At 50.9% G+C, this 19,915-nt stretch overlaps 1 protein-coding gene across 1 annotated transcript in view; it reads left to right on the top strand.

The window, feature by feature from the left end:
* The window catches only part of ASTN2 (astrotactin 2), a 250,356-nt gene that overhangs the window by 18,383 nt on the left and 212,058 nt on the right, over positions 1-19,915 (top strand). The window contains exon 2 of the mRNA XM_065737613.1: positions 18,121-18,308. Within this exon, the coding sequence (XP_065593685.1) occupies positions 18,121-18,308 (188 nt within the window). The remainder of the gene's footprint in view (positions 1-18,120; positions 18,309-19,915) is intronic.

The raw sequence follows: 19,915 nt of genomic DNA on the forward strand, positions 1-19,915 counted from the left end.
AAGCCCCACTCTCTGCTCCACCTGCCTGTCCCAACCTGTGGGTGGGAGTGTGGCTCACCCATTGCTGCCTCCTTTCTGTGCATGCTGCGGCCCTGAGCCACAAAACACCAACCAACCCCCAGGCAAACTAACAATCTCCAGAGAAGGGACATCAATAACGTGACTTGTGATAGGGGTCCTTCATCACTCGGAAGATTGTGATTCTTTTCTTTTTTTTCCTGCTCCCCACTGCAATTACATGCAGGGCCTTGCATCACCTGCTGTCAGAGCTCCCAGGGAGAGGTTTTTGGGGCTGATGGCTTGAGGGATGGGAACAGGGATGGGAACAAGCCCTCCTTCGCTTGCTCCTGAGCTGCTGGCTCTGTGTCTGCGAGCTCTGACTTTCTGAAGCCACAGTGATGTGAGTGCTGGCATTTTTTTGGGGAGCTGTACCCCATAGCGTGGTGCTGGAAGTCTCCATGCCCCATTAGTGGGCTGGGGAGTGGCCAGGTGTCCTGTTTGTCCGTGCTTTGTCTGCAATCTAATTTCTGGAAATAGGAGAGAGCCCAATAGGTGAGGATTTCTGGGGACTGGCTGTGCTGTGAGGGCTGCAGCCTGCAGGGAGCCCGGGGCAGCGGGAGGTGTGTGGGATCCATCCCGTGCTGAAAGCCGTGAGATGCCAAACACCTTCAATTTCACCCCGCTCCCCGAAATGGAAAGGAAATTCCAAAACTCTCTTTGTGACAACTCTGACACTTCTGTTCCCATTTGCTCTGAAATTACCTTTCAAATATAGTTCAATCTTTCTTCGGCAGAAGAGCTGTCAGAGAGACACTCTTCCAGGACAGCTGAGAAGGAGAGAGAGAGCTGCAGCATCCCTCCCTGCTGCCTCCGAGGGAGCTCAGCATGGCACATCTCCGCTCCCCGCGCTGTGCTGTGCTCTCTCCTCCTGCAGCACGAATCCCAAAGGGAGGCAATGTTCTGAGTGTTATAATTTGATGGTAATAATCTGGCATTTACAGAATCTTCTATCTTTGAATAACAAAGCGTGTCGGGAAAAAAGGAGTGTGATCCCCGGTGACAGGTGGGGGGATGAGAGGTGAAGTGACTTTGCTGGGGGAGCTGAGCTGCAGATCTGGGGGTGAGAGCTGCGTTTTGGGGCCTCCAGCTGTAGGGTTTTGCCTTTGTGCAGCAAGGAGGGAGGGGGGGCTGTGCCAGGGCTTAGGAGGGGATGGAATGACATTGTTCGTCTGCAAAACAAACAAAAGCAAGCTCCTGAAAAACGATCCCGCTGCTTTCTGATGACATGTGAAATGTCAGAGCTGGAGAGAGCAAGCAGTTTTTGCTCTCCTGCCCTTGAAGAAGTGTTCAGACATCTGCATGGAAGCAGCGTCCGTGTTATCATTATAGCTAATTGTTCCAACTCCTCCTTATCTGCATGGCTTCCCCTCTGAGATGACCGAGGGGAGAGGATGTGGGAAGGGGAGGGGCAGCGAGTCAGACCCCGGGATTGGAGCGGGAATTGTCTTTAATTAAAGCGCTGCAGCGCTGCACTCACTGACGTGGCTCAGCGAGCTCGGCTCGAGGTGGGTGGGCTGGGAGCAGAGCTGGGAGATGGGCGCTGATCGGTGGCTGTTTCTTTCTGAAATCTTTGTGAAATGCACCTGAGTTAATGGAGCTGCCTGCAGGTCGAGTGCTGGGTGCAGGGAAGGAGCAGGGCTGGGTGCGTCTCTCCCTGCTCTGATGGCTCCGGCTGCGTTCTTGCATCCCTCTGCCTGCTCTGCTTAGTTTTGTTTTCTGTTAGTGACCAAATGTTGTACTGGGAAGAGCTGTCCGCGGTGACACAGTCGGAGCTGTGAGTCACTGTGTGATGGGAGATGAGCGGTTCGCTGTGCCTGCTCCCAGCACAGCCCGTGGGGTCTGTGGTGCTGGGGTGAGCATCGCTGACCCCGATTTGGTTCTGTGCTCAGGGTCAAAAGGAGGAGGTTTTGTTTGCACTTCCTGGGATGGCCTCTTCTCATCCTTGTGCTCTTATTGTGGAATCGTTAAGGCTGGAAAAGACCACTAAGATCCAACCCCATCCCACTGTGCACACTGACATCCCTCAGTGCCACATCTCCATGGTTATGGAGCATCTCCAGCACAGTGACCCCAGCACTCCCCAGGCAGCTGTGCCAATGCATTGCCATTCTTTTGGAGAAGAAATGTTTCCTAATAACCAACCTGAACCTCTCCTGGCACAACATAAGGCTGTCTCCTCATGTCCTGTTGCTGTTACCTGGGAGAAGAGGCCAATCCCTGCAGTGCCACAGCCTCCTTTGATGCTGGGGAGCACAGTGACATTGCTGTGTTGTGTCATGGGGTTTAAGGAACCTGGTTTGGGGATGGAGGGGGCCAGGATCGTGTGTCTGGGCTGCAGTGCTGGTGAGGACACACATCCCTGCAATATGCAAAACACTTGCAGGAGCAATGGGAATTTCTGCCTGACCTCAGCTGGTGTGATCAACTGATGCCCTGAAGCATGAAAATAAATAGCTCTGACTCATAAGAACAAGTGGTGCAATTACTTTAGCTCGGATAAAATATTTGTAAGTATCTAATCCTTCCCTGTACCGTGTGCAGAAGCAAGCACTTATCTCCCTGCTGCTCCCCTTCCCCAACCCGTGCTCTGTGTGCTCTGGCAATGCCTTCGCTCCTGCAGGGAAGGATGCTGTGACCCCACAGCCACGAGTCACTGCAGAGAAGGTATTCTGCCCATCCCTGGGGCTGAGGGGCTGCGAGGGTGACAACAGTCAGCCCCACTGAACACCTGGCAGAGGGCTGGTTGCAGACTGCTCTATTTGCAGGGAGCCATGTGGGGTTGCCCGTGGTTATGGGGCTGAGTATGGGGTGCACTCAGTGCTGGGGTCAGGCACCAGGCTCCCCCCAAAGGGACCCCGCTGTGCTTACTGCTGCCTTCCCCTGTAACACTGCATTTGCCTGGTATCATCCCAAGCTGTCTTTGTTTTGCTCTTCTTGCAAAGTGCAGAGATTTTTCTGACTCCAACATCTTATTTTTTTAAAAAGTGTTTTTGTCCAACACTGATTTAATGGTGCTTTTCTTAAAGCTAGCTTTCCTTTTTCTTCTCAAGCACTCCTTGCTTCCGAACTAATTGTCAAATGAACATTAAGTTGACAGCAAAACATTTTAAGTGGTTGCTTTTTTTTCCCTCAATGCTTTCAGCAAACAGAAAAATGACTTAATCACATGGCTATGCCCTGATGTCCAATCTGCCTTTGGTTGTGCTATATTTGGACAGATGTACATGGCAATACGTTCCTCTGTTTTTTTTTTTTCTTTTTCTCCTGATTTTGCAGTCAGCAGGAAAATAGCCCTGACTTCAGCTGTGCTATTGCAGGATTAGCATCTTGCTGGGACCTGAGCGGTGCAGCTGTGCAGGTGGTGTGCTTGCAGGGTTTCCTGCAGCACCAGGGCGATGGATTTATTGCTGGATGGGGACTGAGCAGCACTGGGGTGCTGCACTCAAGCTGCTTTAAGGCAGTATGAGTCTGCAGAGCTAAAACGTAAGGACGCTGCTGTTCCTCATCCTCCTCCCAGCCCTCATCCCGTGTTTCCCGGGGCAGTGGGACATTGGGTGTCGATAAGGAGAGCTCCATGCTGGGTTATGGGTTAGCACGATGGTGGTGTTAGGGCTTTGCTGACCTCGAAATGGTGTGAATGGGTTTCTGCATCTCAGTGTAGTTGAAGCTGCACTTCAGGTACTGTGCTCATTCAGTTTGGGGACTGTCACTACAATAAGGACACTGAGGTTCTGCCGTGTGTCCGGTGAAGGGATGAGAGGCGATGGCCTGAAGTTGTGCTGGTTGGGTGTTAGAAAACATTTGTTCTCAGAAAGAATGGTGATGTGCTGGCACAGCTGCCCAGGGATGGGGGGGGGGTCACCATCCGTGGAGGGGTTCAACACATGTGGAGATGTGGGTGCAGTCAGTGGGCATGGTGGGGTCGGGTGGGGTTGGACTCAGTGATTTAGAGGTCTTCTCCAACCTTAATGATCCTGTGATTCTGGCCAAGGCAAGTAAAGGATTTTTTAGTGCTGCTTCACCAGCTCAGGTGTGAAGGAGTCATCCAAACGTGCATAAAGGACATGGGACCGCAGAGAGACTTCTTCATAGTGTTTGCTCATGAGAAGAGGGACACCATCCTGGAGCATGGTGCTTTTCAGGCAGCAAATAACTGCTGGGACGAGGCTGGTTTATGAGAGCTTGGGGCCTGCGTTGGGCTGGGTTTCTCTGCTCGGCAGTTTTGATATTCCTGCCAGGCTCTCCGAGCAGGGTTGGAAACCAAAAGTGCCTCTGACACACACAAACTAATTACCATGGGCTGCCCCTGGAGAGCGGCTGTGAGCAGAGCTGTGTGTCCTGTATCTCCATCGCTCCCTGGGAAGGAAACAAAACCAGGCTTGTACCCACAGTCCCCGCGGACACAGGGAGATGTGTGGCTCAGACTCGATTGTATTCCTGTCTGTTGATGTGATATTAAAACCTTTAATGAACACATTTTGGGCGTGGATTGACGTGCCGGCGTTGTGCTTGCTTTGGGAGGGAGGTGCTGAGGTTCCTGATATGATTGGTACCATGGTCCTGGGGGAGCACTTTGTCACTGGGCTGCCACTGGTTTCCCATAGATCTTATTTCCAGGACATTAAGAGACAAGTATCCCGTAGTGCCTACGTTTTGAGCCTGTATGTCGTATTTGTGGGGTTTTTTGTTCCCCTTCAAAATGGGGCTCTGTCAGTCTGCCTGTCTCGGGCATCCCAAAGGTTTTGTTTTGCACTGTAGCAAGTTTATTTCTCTGGCTGTCTTTCTGATAAGAAGTGACAAGAGTCTCCATATGGCACCTGTCAACCTTCCCTCTAAAATGCAAGTAGCCTTGGAAGACTTTGGCTTGAGCGAAGCACGCCCTTCCAAGGGAAACCTATTAGCTGCTGCTTTTTCTTTCCTCCCTCCTCCGTCCTTGTTAGAATAAAGTGCTTTGCATGATTTTCCCCCTTGTTTCAGCCAACAAACATGTTTGTTTCTCCTTAATTACCTGGGTGTCAATGGGGTGCTTCATCACTGTCTCTCCTCAGCCGGTTCCTTTTCGTTTCCGTGTGTAGCCGGTAATCAGAAGCCTCGATTGCAAATCCTGCAAAATCCTCAAGACTTGAAACTGGAAAGTAACCAAAATATTGACCTTGAAATGACTTTCCATGTCCATGGAAATTAGAATTAACTGGAGTGATTTGACTGGCCTGAGGGGAAGAAGGTATTTTAAAAAATAAAAAAAATAGTAATCTGACAAATGAGCCAGGAAAGTTCTGAATGTCTCAGGTGAACAGGAACATTAGAATATCTATTAGTTATAAATGCTCTAGTGTGGAGTGCCTGAAATTGTTGGAGGAAAAGAATCTGTGGGTATGTAGGATGAGTGGGGATGTGGCCATGGGAGCTGCTGAGGCATGATGCACAGCTGCAGAAAGTTGGAGGGGGGTGCAGGCGTGGTGTGTTGGTTGATGTGAAGCTTCATGCAAGGCTGTATAGGATGGTCCTTGCTGAAGTTGTGGGTGAGTCTGTGTCCCTGGACTTTCCTCCTCCCTGTCACTGTCCCTGGAGGTGTTCAGGCTCCTTGGAGATGTGGCACTGAAGGACATGTCAGTGGGCATGGTGGGGATGGGTTGGAGTCGGACTCAGTGATCTTAGAGGTCTTTTTCAGACTTTATGATTCTATGATTCGATGCCAAGTGGCTAGAAGTGCAGCACCTACAGGGGAAGGATGTGTGTGTGCTGACTTGGAGAAATGTGGGGCATGAGGAGGTTCTGAGGTTATGTGGCAACCTCCGTTTCCCTCTTGTCAGTCCCATGACTGCCAATGGTCTCATTTGTCGGTTTTGAGGTTGGGCAGCATCCTTATCTTGACAAGAGGGAGAGATTTAGAGCTCTGTAATCCATGCTTGTCCATCCTAATTACTTCTCTTATCAGCCTTCAGGAGCATAACTTCACAATGGTAATTAGTCCCTTGAATCCCACCCTATCTTAATAATTAACAGAGATTTTGAATAGCGGGGGGGGGGGGGGGATTGCTGTTTTGGGCTGGTAAGGTTGTCTTTGAGTGAAGAGTAATGCAAATTTTTCAAGCAATCAAATGCTGTCTGCAGAAGGCAACCTGGGGTGGCACGAGGTGTGTGCAGGATGGTGACCAGGAGGAGCGTGCAGCCTCTGTGTTTGCATGGCATGAGTTGTTCCAGAGCAGGGAGCAGTGGTGGGGCAGCATCGAGGTGGTGAATGTGGGTCCACCTGGAGCTGGAGCAGCGCCTTCACCGCAAATGAGCCCATTCATCATTGCTGGTGCTGGAGATGCAGCACAAAAAGAGGGCAGTTTGACCTAATGCTGCCCTAGAGCAGCTGCAATTACTGGAGTATAATTCATTCCACATGGATCCAGAGCTTTTTTTCCATTAACAGCTATAGCAAAAAAGAGGGTTCCTGTGCCGAGCAGGGGGAGGCTGCGTGCTGCAGGGGCAGGGCTGGACCTGGCAGGAGTCCTGCACGCTTCCCTGGGTCGGCACCAGTTGTCATTTCTGCTCTTTAAGTGAGCACCTTAACACAGGTGGCAATATTGAGTGTGATGCGATGATCAAGGGCAGCCAACGGTGGCAAATCTCTTGCAGAAAAAACTTGATGTTCAGCTTTTTTCGAGTGGAAGGGCTTTGGTTCATAAAATTCGGATCTTCCAAGCCAGTGCATTGTTTTGTGTCCAGGAGAAGTTTGCAGGAGATGGACGAGTGTGACTGGAAACTACTTTTATTGATTGTAGGAATTGTTGCTGGGGCACAATGTGCAGAGGATCATAGAATGATTAAGGCTGGAAAAGTCCTCTATGATCTAAAAGTTCAACCCAACCCCACCCCAACGTACCCACTGACCAGGCGGGTCTGAGGAGCAGGCAGTGCTTGTGCACGCTGTGCTGGTTCAGAGAATAAATGCAGCTCGGGCTCTGTGCTCCAGAGCTGACCTCTGTCTCCAAGGACCCTGCAAATAAATATATGTAACGGGAAGGACAGAATTGGAATCTTTTTTTAGGTCGCTGCTTTAATTTTCAGATGTCTTCTATCTAACCTGGCTCCGGGAAAAACATCTTGGTTTTTATTACAAGCCCCAAAGGCTCATACTAATAGGTTGGTTTAGAGCTGGCAATAATACCTTCCAGAAACTGTGTGCAAAAGTAGCTGAACCTCAGGCTCTGCCAGTGCCTCCACATCGCCATCTCAGCATCTTCAGTGGCTTTTTCCATTCACCCCTCCCAGCCCAGGTAAACCATCAGCCATGTCCAAGAGCTCATGGTTCAGCCTGGATTTTTGGAAGGATGCAGGGACATGGAGTGGCATGGAAGATGCGTTCCCTCTGCTCCTTCCAAGGCAGTTTGCTGCTTGCTGCAATGCCAGGCAGTGATGGCCAGGTGGAGGCAGTGGGCACAGGGTAAGGACCCCTGGTGGCTCCCACATGGTGCAGCTGTGCTGGGGACACAGCTCTGCCATCTGCCTCTCCTTCCATCCCCGTGTCGCTAAATCAAAGAGACAGCTCCATTCCCTCAATAATTCACCACCTCATGTTGCCACCTTCATATCTGAAGGGGGGAAAGGTGCTGTTTGGGCTGTCCTTCCTGCAGGCTGCAGGGAGAGCAGCAGAAGTGATGGGGACGGGTTGGTTCCTTGAGCAGGGAAGTTCACCTGGCAGCCCTGCCAGTCCAACATCAACCAGCAAATCTGTCTCCTAAGGAATGCCTTTGAATGGGTTTATCCTGCACCCAAGCAGCCTTGTTTTCATTCCTGGAAAGACTTCCCCAAAATTTGAGTGGAGTGGAGGGTGCTATGCAAGTCCAAAGCGTTCGATTGTTTAGAAGTCACTGGAGTATCCCATGTTCATTATTTTAACAATTGGAGAGAGGATTTTATTTTCTCCAGAATCATAAACACAATCTTCAGTGTGTTTTATGAAAACAATAAAGCTAAACTCTAATAACCACACATTTTCCTTGCTTTATGTGCACGCATCCTTGGGGAACGGGGCCTCAAGGACTCATCTTGCCCTGCTTTTAACAGAGTTTTAATGTGCTCAAGTTGGCAAGCGGTGGAGAGCTGGAATCTGAATTTGCTTTGGTACCTAAAGGAATTTCTTTGCCTTTAAAAATGCTCAAGGTGAACAAAAAAGGAACTTTTGGAAGAGAAAATGGGTGACGCTGTGTGAAGATGTTACCTCTGTGATCCGAAAATCAGGCTTCATTTAAATGCCGTGTATAGCAAACTCTTCTATACGAGGACTAATTTGTTTTCTTGCATCTCTCTTTTTTTGCTTATTTTTCTTTTAAATCCTGTGAATAATACTGCTTGCTTTTAGAAGAGATCTGAGGCTCTCAGAGGCAATTTGTGAGCCAAAGTGGGGAGGTGAAGGGAAGCGGTTCCTAAAGTAGTTAGCCACCTGATGAATTGCTTTATATTTGAGTGCTGAAGTAGGTTACGGCCCCAGCTCTGTCTGTGGCTGTGAGTTTTGATTGAGAACTCACTTAACAAGATACTTTTCATCCAGAAGTGTTGAGAAATCCAAAATACCATGGAGATGCTCCGGTTTTGAACACTTTTTGGGGAGCAGGGAGGGAAGGAGATGCCATCTTTTGGCATTTCTTTGAAGAGGAGTATGGGTATACATTATTCTGTGCAGCAGACACTGTGGGACAGCAGACGTCAGCTGCCTGAGAGGAGGTGGTAGTGAGGTGGGGTCGGCCTCTGCTCCCAGCTAACAGCAATGGGATGGGAGGGAATGGCCTCAAGTTGTGCTGGGCAAGATTCAGATTGATATTAGGGAGCATTTCTTCTCCGAAAGGAATGGCAGTGGATTGGCACAGTCTGCTCAGAGAGTGGTGGAGTCACCGTCCCTGAAGATGTTGCAGAACCATGGAGATGTGGCACTGAGGGATGTGTCAGAGGGCATGGTGGGGTGGGGTTGGATTTGGGGGTCTTACAGGTCCTTTCCAACCTTAATGGTTCTGTGGTCCCATAAAGGCTGTGCTCCTGGTGCTCCTTGACAACACTGGTTGGGCAAGAGAAGGAACTGAACACAAGGGACATGGGGAAGGGCAGTTTGTGGCTGTGCATCCCGAAACCTCAACACCAAAGGGTTGAGGAGCCCAAATGTAGTGGAGATGGGATGTGGTGCTGCTGCTGCTGTGGGCATCTCCCAGGAGAGATTTTTTCAGAGCCCGCTCTGAGCTCTGTACACGGACAGGCCGTGGGTCCCATGCTGCTCCTCGGGCTTCCAGGAGGGTATTTGGGGTAGAAGGAGAAAAGACATGCTCTGAACATCCCCAAGGGCACACGTGTGCTGAGCAGCATCCCCAGAAGCAAATCCTGGGCTGCATGTCTTGCTCGCACGTGTGCCCAGCAGTGTCCCCGAGCTGGCAAAGCCATCCTGGGCAGCAGTGCTTAATGAGCCCCAGCTTGAATGTGCCAGCACTGCTCGGTTTCTGTTGGAGCTGACGCGGTGTTCTCACGTCCCGAGCCCTTTGATGCTTGTCTGAGAGCATCGGCGCGCTCAGGCTTCCAAAAGAGCTCTCGGCAGAAGAGTGATAAATGTGTTTAATTTTTGCGGTGCTTGTAGCCTGGTTTTATCCCAGGATCCGTCTCTTGAGGTTTTATTAGCTGATGGTGACTGTAGGAAAAAGTCAAAGCGACCAGATAGGAACAGCCGTGGAATTGATGTCGGAAGCAAGAGCGTGTTCTGGAGATAACGTTTCTCATTCTCACCGTTGCTGTGTGCTGAGTTCTGGCAGCACAGTCCCAGTTCTGCTGTAGCTGTACGGCTGCTGCCTGCCCAGAGCCCCTCCTGCATAGGTGGGGGTGCTTCGTTGTGCCTGCTCGGGTTTGTCAGAGCATCCCTTCAGGGAGCTGCCACGAGGCAGGTGGCAAATGCCCATTTCCCTGGTGTGCTGCTGATAAACCTGTGCAGGGAGAGCTCAGCTCAGGCAGCTGGAGGGGGCCCAGCTCCTGTGTGCTGGGGGGGGGAACTGTCACCCACCTCTGGGTCTGTGAGAGGGACGATTTGCAAATACACGTTGATGTGTTCCCGTAGGAAGCCGGGCTCTAAGTCATCACCTTGCAGCCTGCGTGCAGATTCATCCAGGGAACCTATTTAATTAGGGGATAAATTTAGAAATCAATTATTATTTGCAGAAACAGTTTCCTTCTGTCTAATGAGGCTGCAAGGATTCATCCCCCTCTGCCCCTCCCATGACCTCTGTGTGTGCAGAACAAGGCTGGAAAGGCTCTCTATCTGTTCGTATTATCGGTGATCCTTTTGGGGAGGAGGCGTAGGACTTTCCCCAGGACTCTTGTAGGGCCGCAGGTGGGGATACAGATGTGAAACCGTGCTGCTTGTGGATCTGTTGGTGCAGTGGAGGTGGGGAAACTGGGTCTGCTATGAATGGGGACATGGATCAGCCTTTCCAGTGAGTGTGCTGCTCTCTTCATTGCAGCAGGGAAAGCACTCACTGTGAGAGAAACCCCATGGTGGATTCAGGGACCACAGCTGTGCCCAGCCCAGAGTGGCAATTGTGTCACCATGAGAGCATCGCTGCTCCGGGCTGCATGTGTCTGTGCCACTTATGTGCTTTTAAGCTCTGACAAATTGCTTCGCCTCTGTTTTGATTTATCCACTTCTAAATGTGGAAAAATTATTTTACCCAGAGGCTCCGAGAACTCTTAATAAATTCATTTGCTTTTATTTTACTTTATTTTGGATTTTAATGTCTCCTCGTCATCTGATGCCACTCGCAGAGCCCTCCAGCTGCTCCGTGCTTTTAGCTCTTTTAGCTCAGTCCGCTTCGTCTCAGCACAGCTCGGTTCAGGGGGAGGTGGCAGTTGTCATAGCTCTGTTTCCACGCGCCCATGTGCTGCTGGCAGGGGATTTGTGAGCAGCCAACCCGATGCCTCGAATGTGAGCACCTATGCAAGGAGCAAGAACTCAGAAGCATCTCCCAGAGAAGGGGCAGGATGCTCAGCTTATCCTAATCCTCGCTAGAAGTGCCTTGTAAGCACGTGCAGGACGCTGTTAGCGTGAGATCCACATCACCGACATCTGTGGAGGAGCTCTGGCAAACGTTCTGCCTTGCATGGAGTACTTCTTGCCTTTTGGGCAGGGCTGAGCCCAGACTTTTGCAGGCTGCTCCAGGTGTCCCCATCCCCATTTGCTGCTCTCCTGTCCCGCTGCTGTGAGCCCAGGCAGCTCCTGCAGGGCACCTGGCTGTGCCAGCCCTCTGCGGGAGGGGAGGATCCGTGGGGGAACCGTGCTGGAAAAACTGCTTTGCTTCACCGCCTGAGCAGTGCCGTGAGCTATCATATTACCTTATCATTTTAAGAGGTATGTTTCCCAAAGGGAGGTTTTAAAAATGCATGGAGGTTATAAAGATCTTGGCTAGTTGTAATCAAGCTCTGGGCAGTGCTGGCCCCTGGGGTGCCGCTCTGTTGCTCCAGCAGCTCGCTCCTGACATGCGCTGTGCACACGTGTGGATGCCATGAGCCCACTGCAGTGCTCAGCTTTGTGGTGGAGCTTTGTTGGCTTTGCAGTGCCCTTCGAGTCACCCCAGCAGGTCCTGCTGCCCTTCCCTCCCCATGGCAGCTTGCAGGGAGGAGCAGCGTGAGGATACAAAGCTGCCCCATCCCGGTGCAGCGTGTGCTGCAGCCATGGGCACCGAGCATCCTGCCCTGGTGCTCAGTTCTCTGCAGAGAGCTGAACTCCCAGCCCAGCGTGTCCCTTTTGTGTCACATCACCCAGCCTTCATGCAGTCGTGGGACACTGCTGGCAGTGCTTGTTACCTGCAGGAAGGCTTCCCCATTGGAGAGATGTGCGCCGGTGTCTTTAATGGGGACTCATGGTTATCAAAAAGGAAACGGTGTTCGTGCACAGTGACAGTTGGACTTGGTGATGTTAGTGGTCTTTTCCAACTTTAATGATTGCATGGTTCTCTTCTGGGCTCAGCATTCCCACCTGAAAAGCAGTGCCCTTCTGTGCTGAGCCGTGTGCCTGCTGTCTCCATAGGGCCAGTTTAACATGTAGCTGCACCATCTGCCTGCGTGCAGTTGGCTTCCACTCCTGGTCAGTGGGAGTCTCTGCTGACAAATAAAAATGGAATTGAATGGAAGGGAATTGAAAGTCAAAAGGGCCCTGTAATAATTTTAGACCGCCCGAGGCTCCACGCTGAAGCCCTGGCATTATAAATAAGGGTAATGGACTAGGGACTGAATTGCAATCAAAGCAGCTGTAAGAATGGGGAACGTACACGGAGCTTCCTTAAGGTGCACGGAGGCTGACTGTGGTCTGTAGGCAATGAAGGCAGATCAATACCTGCTCATGGCTTCTGTCAGCCCCTGCAGCCTTTGGGGGGATGTGGGGGCTTCAGAGCCGTGAGGTGGGGGTTGGGTGCATGGTGGGATGGGTTGGCTCTGTCCTCATTGCTCGTCCCATCTCATGACCTGATCCCCAGCTCTGTGTGGGTGATGAAGCAGTGTGCTGATCTCCTGCTGTGCCTCACAATAATTACATCTGCCCAGAATATGCACTTTTTAGAAAGAAAACCACAGCGCATACATACATGTTTATGGATGAGTTTGGTGGCAGAGTGAGATGAATCCAGATGTTCTAGTTGGGTTCCCTGTGCCTCATGTCAACTGGAGGAGATCCACTGGTGTTAGTGGGACAGCGAGCGCAGCACCAGGCCGAGGAGCATGCATGTGCCTGAAGGTGGAACGTGTTGGCAGCATGGAGAGCCCTTTGTGCACATGTGCTTCTGCTGTGAGTTTGGAGCATGAGGGCTTTACTTGTAAATGGGTGTAAATCTTGAAGACCACAAGCTAGGGTGCAGACCTTCAGCAGTTAAGAAAGTGTGGGTGTGCTGGTCATGGGGGAGAGGTTGCTGGGGGATCCTTGGTGGTGGCTCAGCTGTCTATCTACCATACCTATGCAGTCCTTGAGGTGCCCAGTCATGTGTGAACCCAGCTTCTCATTCTTCTCTTCTTCTTTGGTCCATCCAGCATCAGGCAGAGCAAAAAAGATGCTGAACTGAACCTCCTCATGATGCCAAAGCCGTTCCCCATGGGTCACATGGGGACCGAGTTTCCCTGCTGCCCTCCTCCATGCACAGCAGCTCCCAGTCCCAGCCCTGGGGACGTGCTGTGCCAGAGCCACCCGTGGAGCTCCCTGCAGGTGCAGAGCATCTCATGCTTTGAAAAGAGATGATCAGAGGGATCTTGTCAACCCCCTTTTTTTTTTCTCCCCCCCCCCCCCTCCCCTTCTTAAACTTCTGAGCTTCTCTGTTCCTTTTTACGGCATGCAGCTGTGTTTGTGTCTTGCCCTGGGGAGTGCTGTGAGGGGAGCAGGTTTAGAAGGGAAGGAACATGTTAAACATCGAGCAGAGGGAGTGGGGAAGAAATAATGAAGTGAGCTAATGATTGAGGAGGAAAAAAATCCACCACGTTGCCAACAAAAGACCCAAACCCTAAGAAGTGTTCGGGCCTGTTTGACTGCAGAATTGTCCCCTGGGGAGCAGAGGGAAGCCCCATTACTGGAGTCATTTTGGAGCAAGTCTGCTATAATCTGCTCTGTAGAGAGCAATCCTGTGCTGGCAAGGGCGCTGGGGAGATCTCTGTTTATGACTTTCTGCATAATTTTGGTTCGTTAGCATAAGTGGTGGTAGCTAGCACTGAGGAATCTATAAACCAGCACTGGGGCAGTGGTTGGTGGCTTTGGAGAGCACGAGCTGGGGAGAGCCCGCGGCGGAAGGCAGGAGTGTGCTGAGCATTAGGGCGAGGGATCCAGGGTCCGGCTGCTTCTGGGGGTGCACCTGGTGGGACTGGGGGTGGGTTGGGCCGTGACTTGGGCCTGGGGCACAGACAGAGGGCGAAGGGCCCTGAGCGAAGCGGGTTATTTTAATATCGACCTTCAAGGATGAGACAAAACGCCGGCAATCGCGGTGGATTAGCGAGAACAAGCCAATTAAATACAAAACACGCTTTGTGAAACTCGGTGGCAGATAAGGCAGGGCTGCAACCTCCCGAATAACCGATGAATGCTGAAGCGATGCATGAGGGCTGGGGGGGGGGAGGGGGGGGGGGCTGCTGAATATTTCAAGCCTGGCAGCCTGCCTTGGAGAAGGCCGGGGTGAAAAGGCTATCAGCACACTTCGTGCCATCAGCGAGACGGCGCGGGAGCAGGAGGAGGAGGAGGAGGAGGAGGAGGAGGGGGGAGGAGAGCGCCCGGCAGCCGGGAGGCACGAAGTAACAATCCTCCAACTTTAATATCTGCTGTTTCATTTTATATTCATCATGTCAGCATAATCTGCTTTTATGGGAATCGTCTTGGTTCCCAACCAAGTGCGTTTAGGCCTTCTTGCTTTTAGGTTTGATTGTAATAAGAGCTGAAGACTTCAAAATGTTTATGTGTAAGGATTGTAGAGGCGGAGGAAGGAAAATGGAATTACCAAATCAATTGGAAGGGGTTCTGCTGGGGTCCCCCATCCCCTTCCCTGACCTGGATGGGTGACTGTCCCATTGGCACAAGCAGTTTGGTCTCTGAGCAGTGAGGGGGTTTTGTTTGGAAGATTTGATTTCCATGGGAAACGGGGAAGCTGCAGCCTAATGGGACCCAGAGGAAGGGTGGAGAAGGAGGAAGTGCTCTATGTACTTTTTCTTAAATTCAGAGCATCGTTAGCAGATGCCATCCATCCCCCGGGGGCAGTCAGTGTCATTGCCAGCACGAGCAGGGCTGGATCTGTGGGGTCAGCCTGACCATTTTCTCCTTGTTTCACCCACAGAGCTGTGGCCATTGCTTTAGGACCGGCTTGAACGTTGAATAGCTCGAGATGTTGAATAGCTCCAGACTATGAGTGCTTTTCCATTGCTGCCCATTTCAAACCCTCGCTGTATCTCATTCTATTTTAGTGCAGGAATGCCCTTAATTTGTTCCAAAAGTATTTGAAAGCTCTGATAACAGGCAATCTTGCTGCAGACTATTGCATTCCTGCTGATGGACGGCATATCGCTGCTGTAACTACCGTGTAGATAGCGGAGTGACAATGCGTGTCCGGCGAAACACAGGCAGTATAATATTCGTGTCAAGTGCTCGAGGCCAAGAAACTTCCCCGCATTTGGATATTGAAGGGTTCAGCAGCTAACAGGGCTCGGGAACATTTTTCTTTCTTTTTTTTTTCCCCTCCCCGAGCAGCAGATCTGCTGGAAGGCTCCCGGTGTTCTGGCAGTGCTGGGAGCAGTGGTGGCCAGGTTTCTCGCGGCACGGGGTTCAGGGATGGGGAGCATTTGGATATTTATAAATGTAGGTGGGACCCGGGCTCGGCGAGCCGGCGTTCGTCAGGAATTGCCTCGCTGCTGGGTTTTGCTTGAAGTTGTGAAACGAATGAGAAATTGAAGTTTCTACTTTTGGAAGAGACCTTTTGAACATGAAACAGGCTTATCTCCAGTCTAGGCTAAAATCCAAAAAATTGCCTGGATCTCAGAGCTCCCCAGAAATGTTCTCTGTGATCCGTTTAAACATCCCATGCAAAAACGTGTGTTGAAGGGAAGGATTTGGGCTGGTCCTGAGGCTTTTCCCATGCCGCCCCAGTGCGACACATCATTGGGAGTGGTGGTGGCAGGGTCCTGGCAGCACCACACTGGATTCTGGCTGTGGTCTGGGCAACGTCAGCTCTGATCCTGAGCTCATTTGGGAAGGCAGGGATGTGTGAAGTGTGCACACCCAGCAAGCAGTAGTGCAGATCACCATGTCCCATGGGTGACTGTACTTTTGAGCAAAGTTAGGATGGCTTTGAATAAGCAGGGTCCTCTCTCGTGATGCTTCTGTGCTGTTCTCTCCTTGTCTCAGCAGGAGAGGCTCTGCTATTGTATGGTATATGGTTAGCAGAATGAATAACGCTAAATAGTGTTGTAGCCAAGATATTTTACAGATGGAAAGAGACAATTAAAATAAAGGAAAGCATTCACCCATGTCCTAGGCTCATGGTAGGAAACTCCAAAGGAGCAATCTCCAGAAAGAGATCCTTTCCCAGTGGTGGTCAGCCCTTAAATGGTGTCTAGGAGAGGTGGAGTCAGAATCCACCCCTTCTGGTCACACAGGTGCATTGCCTTCACCTGTGCTGCCATGGCTGACTCAGTGCTCACCTTGGTTGATCCATCAGTGGTTCAGGCCATGATTGAACAGTTCCCATACAGCTATCCATCCCAAAGCTGAGTTAGTGCTTCTGTTCCTCAGTGTGACTTCCATTGCAATTTTAATTAGACAGGTAGATGCTTTTCAGTGCTGAACTTTGAAGTATTGGTATGAGGACAACTGTGGTTAAACAGCCCTCGTTTTGTTCTTACTTTTACCACCATAAGAAGCCCTCTGCTCTCATCTCTTTGCAGGTGAGATGTCCGTGTTCATTTCCTTACTGTGCGGTCTCACACCAGCTCCTGTCCTGACGTGCGATCCACAGACCTGACTTGATCTGGAGGGCAAAGACTGCAGGCAGCTCCACTTGGTTCTGCTTTGCTCCAGCAAACAGCTATTTATATTAAAGGAGAGAAGGGGTTATTAGGAGGCATCTTGTTGCAATGACAGAGATATGACAGTGAGTTCATGCATCCCTTCCAAAGTGTGAGCGTGGGCTCTTTATGGATCTCACGCATGGTCAGGAGCTGTTTAGTTTCTTTTCCTTTGAGTGCTCAGATGTGCTCAGAAATTGGGGATAACGACCGGTGCTGTGCTTGGGAGGCAGTGCTAATGAGCACAGTCCTCGATGAGGTTCAGCTGGCAGGCACATGCCTGCAGTGTCATTAGCGAGGTGCTGAATAAGAGGCTGGCAGCAGCAGGGTAACCTTGTCCTTGCCCCAGTCCTACTGAAACCCCACTGCTGCTGTGGGGCATTGCCATCCCATGGCAGCAGCCCCATGGAGCTGTCCCATGGCATGACAGGGACTTCTCTGCTTTAATCTGTGGTTCAAAGCCTGGAGCCCAGTGCTGAACAATATGATGGTTTCAGGGCTGGGAAAATAGAAAAATAGACCTTTTGTTGTTGTGTCAGGAGGGGTTGGCACATGGGTCTGTAGAAGTGGAAGCTATCCAGCACCTTGAGAGACCTTGACCCAAAGGGTGTTGGGGGCTCTCAGGATGCCCTTAGTTTGTTGTTTCCACTCCAAGGTAGAGCTGGTGGTGCTTTTGCCCAGTGGCTTTCAGGAATGCAGAATGCAGAACTCCCTGGCACTTCCAGTAGAACCACAGAATCATTAAGGCTAGAAAACACCTCTAGGTTCACCAACCCCAACCCCAACCCATCCCCACCATGCCCACTGACCATGTCCCTCAGTGCCACACCTGTGCTCTTGATGAAAACATCACTGCCAAACATTCTGAAACATGTCCCGACCCATTGAATCTGCTGTGAGGTCACTGTCCCCAAACAGAAGGGAATGGGGTTTGGGTCCCCCGTGACGTGACCAATTGCTGACACCTCACACACAGTGACTCAGAGGACTGCTGCTGGGAACCTGACTTCTTTCCCATTGCTTACATTGCAAATGGAGCAACAAAGGCAAAAAGAGAGGTGGTGGAAGGAGAAATATTGTGGCTTATTTTGCGTGAGGATTTTTTTTTTTTCTTTCGGTTTTGGTTTGGCTGCCAAACTGACAAATCAGTTCTGTGCAGAGATCTGTTAAAAACTTGATGGGCAGCTGTGGAGCTGTCAGCACTCCTGTTCTGCTGCTGCCAGGCCAAGGCTGGAGCTGCAGCTGCAGCTCGGAGCTGCTGGGGCTGCTGAGTGCGGAGCTGCTCTTGCTTTTGATTGCACAGTGCCCAAATTGTCCCAGCCCCTCATTCATCAGGTGTGGCACCGTGGTGGTGTTGGGTGGGGATGCTCCTGCGCTGGGGTGTGCTGGGATGCTGTCATCCTGGCTCCCAGGCGAGAGATGTAGCTTAGATGTTAGGAAGAAATTCTTTATGCAGAGTGTGGTGGGGCCCTGATGTTGTGGAGAAAACTGACCTTCAGTTGTGTGTTTTTGTCCCTGCAGAGATGTCGGGGACGGTGGCGGACATCTCGTTGGTGCACTGGAAGCAGCAGTGGTTGGAAAATGGCACCCTGTACTTCCATGTCTCCATGAGCAGCGCCGAGCAACTCTCCAGGGCAACCCCCCCCAGCCTCCAGGAGCCTTCCGAGATCGTGGAGGAGCAGATGCACATTCTCCATATCTCTGTCATGGTGAGTGGGGGAGCATGGGCACAGCGGTGGTAAAGGAGAGGCTGGAGAGTTCAATTTGCAAGTCTTTGTCCCTTGTCTGTGTCCTCTTGTACCTTCAGAGAGGGAGAGGTGTGTATGAAAGGGCCAGGAGATGAAGTGGGACCTCTCTTGTATGGGAATGAAATAAAACCAGCTGATGGTAGGGCAGCAGGAACGTGGAAGTCCTCGAGCTCTGCTGGCACCTGTTGGGGTTGTGTTCCCCTTGGCCTCAGTGGCACATGCAAAGGCAAGACCATGGGTTAATTGCTAATTTTTGGAGCTTTTGTAAACAGAATTTCATGTCTTGAGAAGGTGTGGTCTGCATGATGATCCTTCTGGTCCAGAGGATCATTCTGATGAGTGAAAAGGTGACCCCAGTGCTTTGAACGTTTCTTGTCTTCGATGTTGGGTGTCACTTAACGTCCTGTGTACATGCTCTGTTGCCTTCTGAGGTGCTTAATTCAGTAACTTATGAGATGGTTATCCCCAGATTACCATATCATCAGATGAGAGGTTAGATCCCCAGAGCACTGTGTGTCGCTTGCACAAAGGAAGTCTTTTATAGGTCCTCTGCACAAGGTGCATCTGTCTGTGTTTTACAACCTGTGTACCATTTCTATGCTGTCTGCTTTTCCATTTTGGAAGGGAGAGCCGAAGTAACTTCATGACAACTTTTTCTTTCTGCTTGAACAAGCAGCAGTTTGGCTTCTACAACTTAAAGCTGGTGGTTTTTTTTCCTGAATGTCTCAACCCTTGTCAGTGAGACTTTAGATTGGGCACTGAGTGCAAGTGAACACAGAAAGAGGCTTTGCATTAAGGCTGCTGGGCGAGGTAAGGCGCAGTGTGATAGCAAAATGCAAGTTGTGAAAAACTTGAGCCCTGGTGGGCATGTGGGATTGCTTGGCTACAGTGGTCACCCTGCACCAAGGTGGGCAGGGGAAGGCTTTGCCATGCAGCACTGAAGCCAATGGCATGGGAGTATCCATGGCTTTGGTGTGACAGCTTCTAGATGAGCGAGGTGAAGACAGGAGAGAGACCAATGCTCCTCGTGCACAGCAGCTGTAATTCCACTTTCTTTCCGAACTGGGAGCTGTGCTGGGGACCTGCAGAGCTCTCTGGGCCAGGACTGCCCGCCAGTAGGAAGCGTTGCCCATCTCTTGAGTGAACCCAAGCCAAGGCTGGAGTTACTAGCATAAGATAAATACCTTTTGTGGGTTTTTCTTAAAACCACATGGATTTGTGTAACCGAACTACAGCTGTGCAGAAACCTGTGTTTCTTGGATTAAATGTCATCCATGTCCTTGAGCTTTGGGCTGCTTTCCCAAGCTTTTACCTTCCATCTCAACCCCAGCTTACTGCATCCCACAGCGCCCACAGTGCTGTGTGCCATCTGAGTGCCCTGCTCCTGCCCTCCCATGTCCTGCCGTGTCCCCATCCCTGTGAGTGCCATTCACTTGACATGGCCATGCCATCATTCCTCTGCATTGTGCCACAAGTCCCAGGGGCAGCTGTGACCCTCTTTGCACCTCTGCTCGAGCTCAAGGGCATCTGTAACAGCACAATAATACTTTTTTTTTCATTTTTTTTCT

This window comes from Cyrtonyx montezumae, unplaced genomic scaffold (genome assembly GCF_038088225.1).
Source record: "Cyrtonyx montezumae isolate F1298 unplaced genomic scaffold, pur_monq_1.0 scaffold_20, whole genome shotgun sequence".
Lineage (NCBI taxonomy): Eukaryota > Metazoa > Chordata > Aves > Galliformes > Odontophoridae > Cyrtonyx > Cyrtonyx montezumae.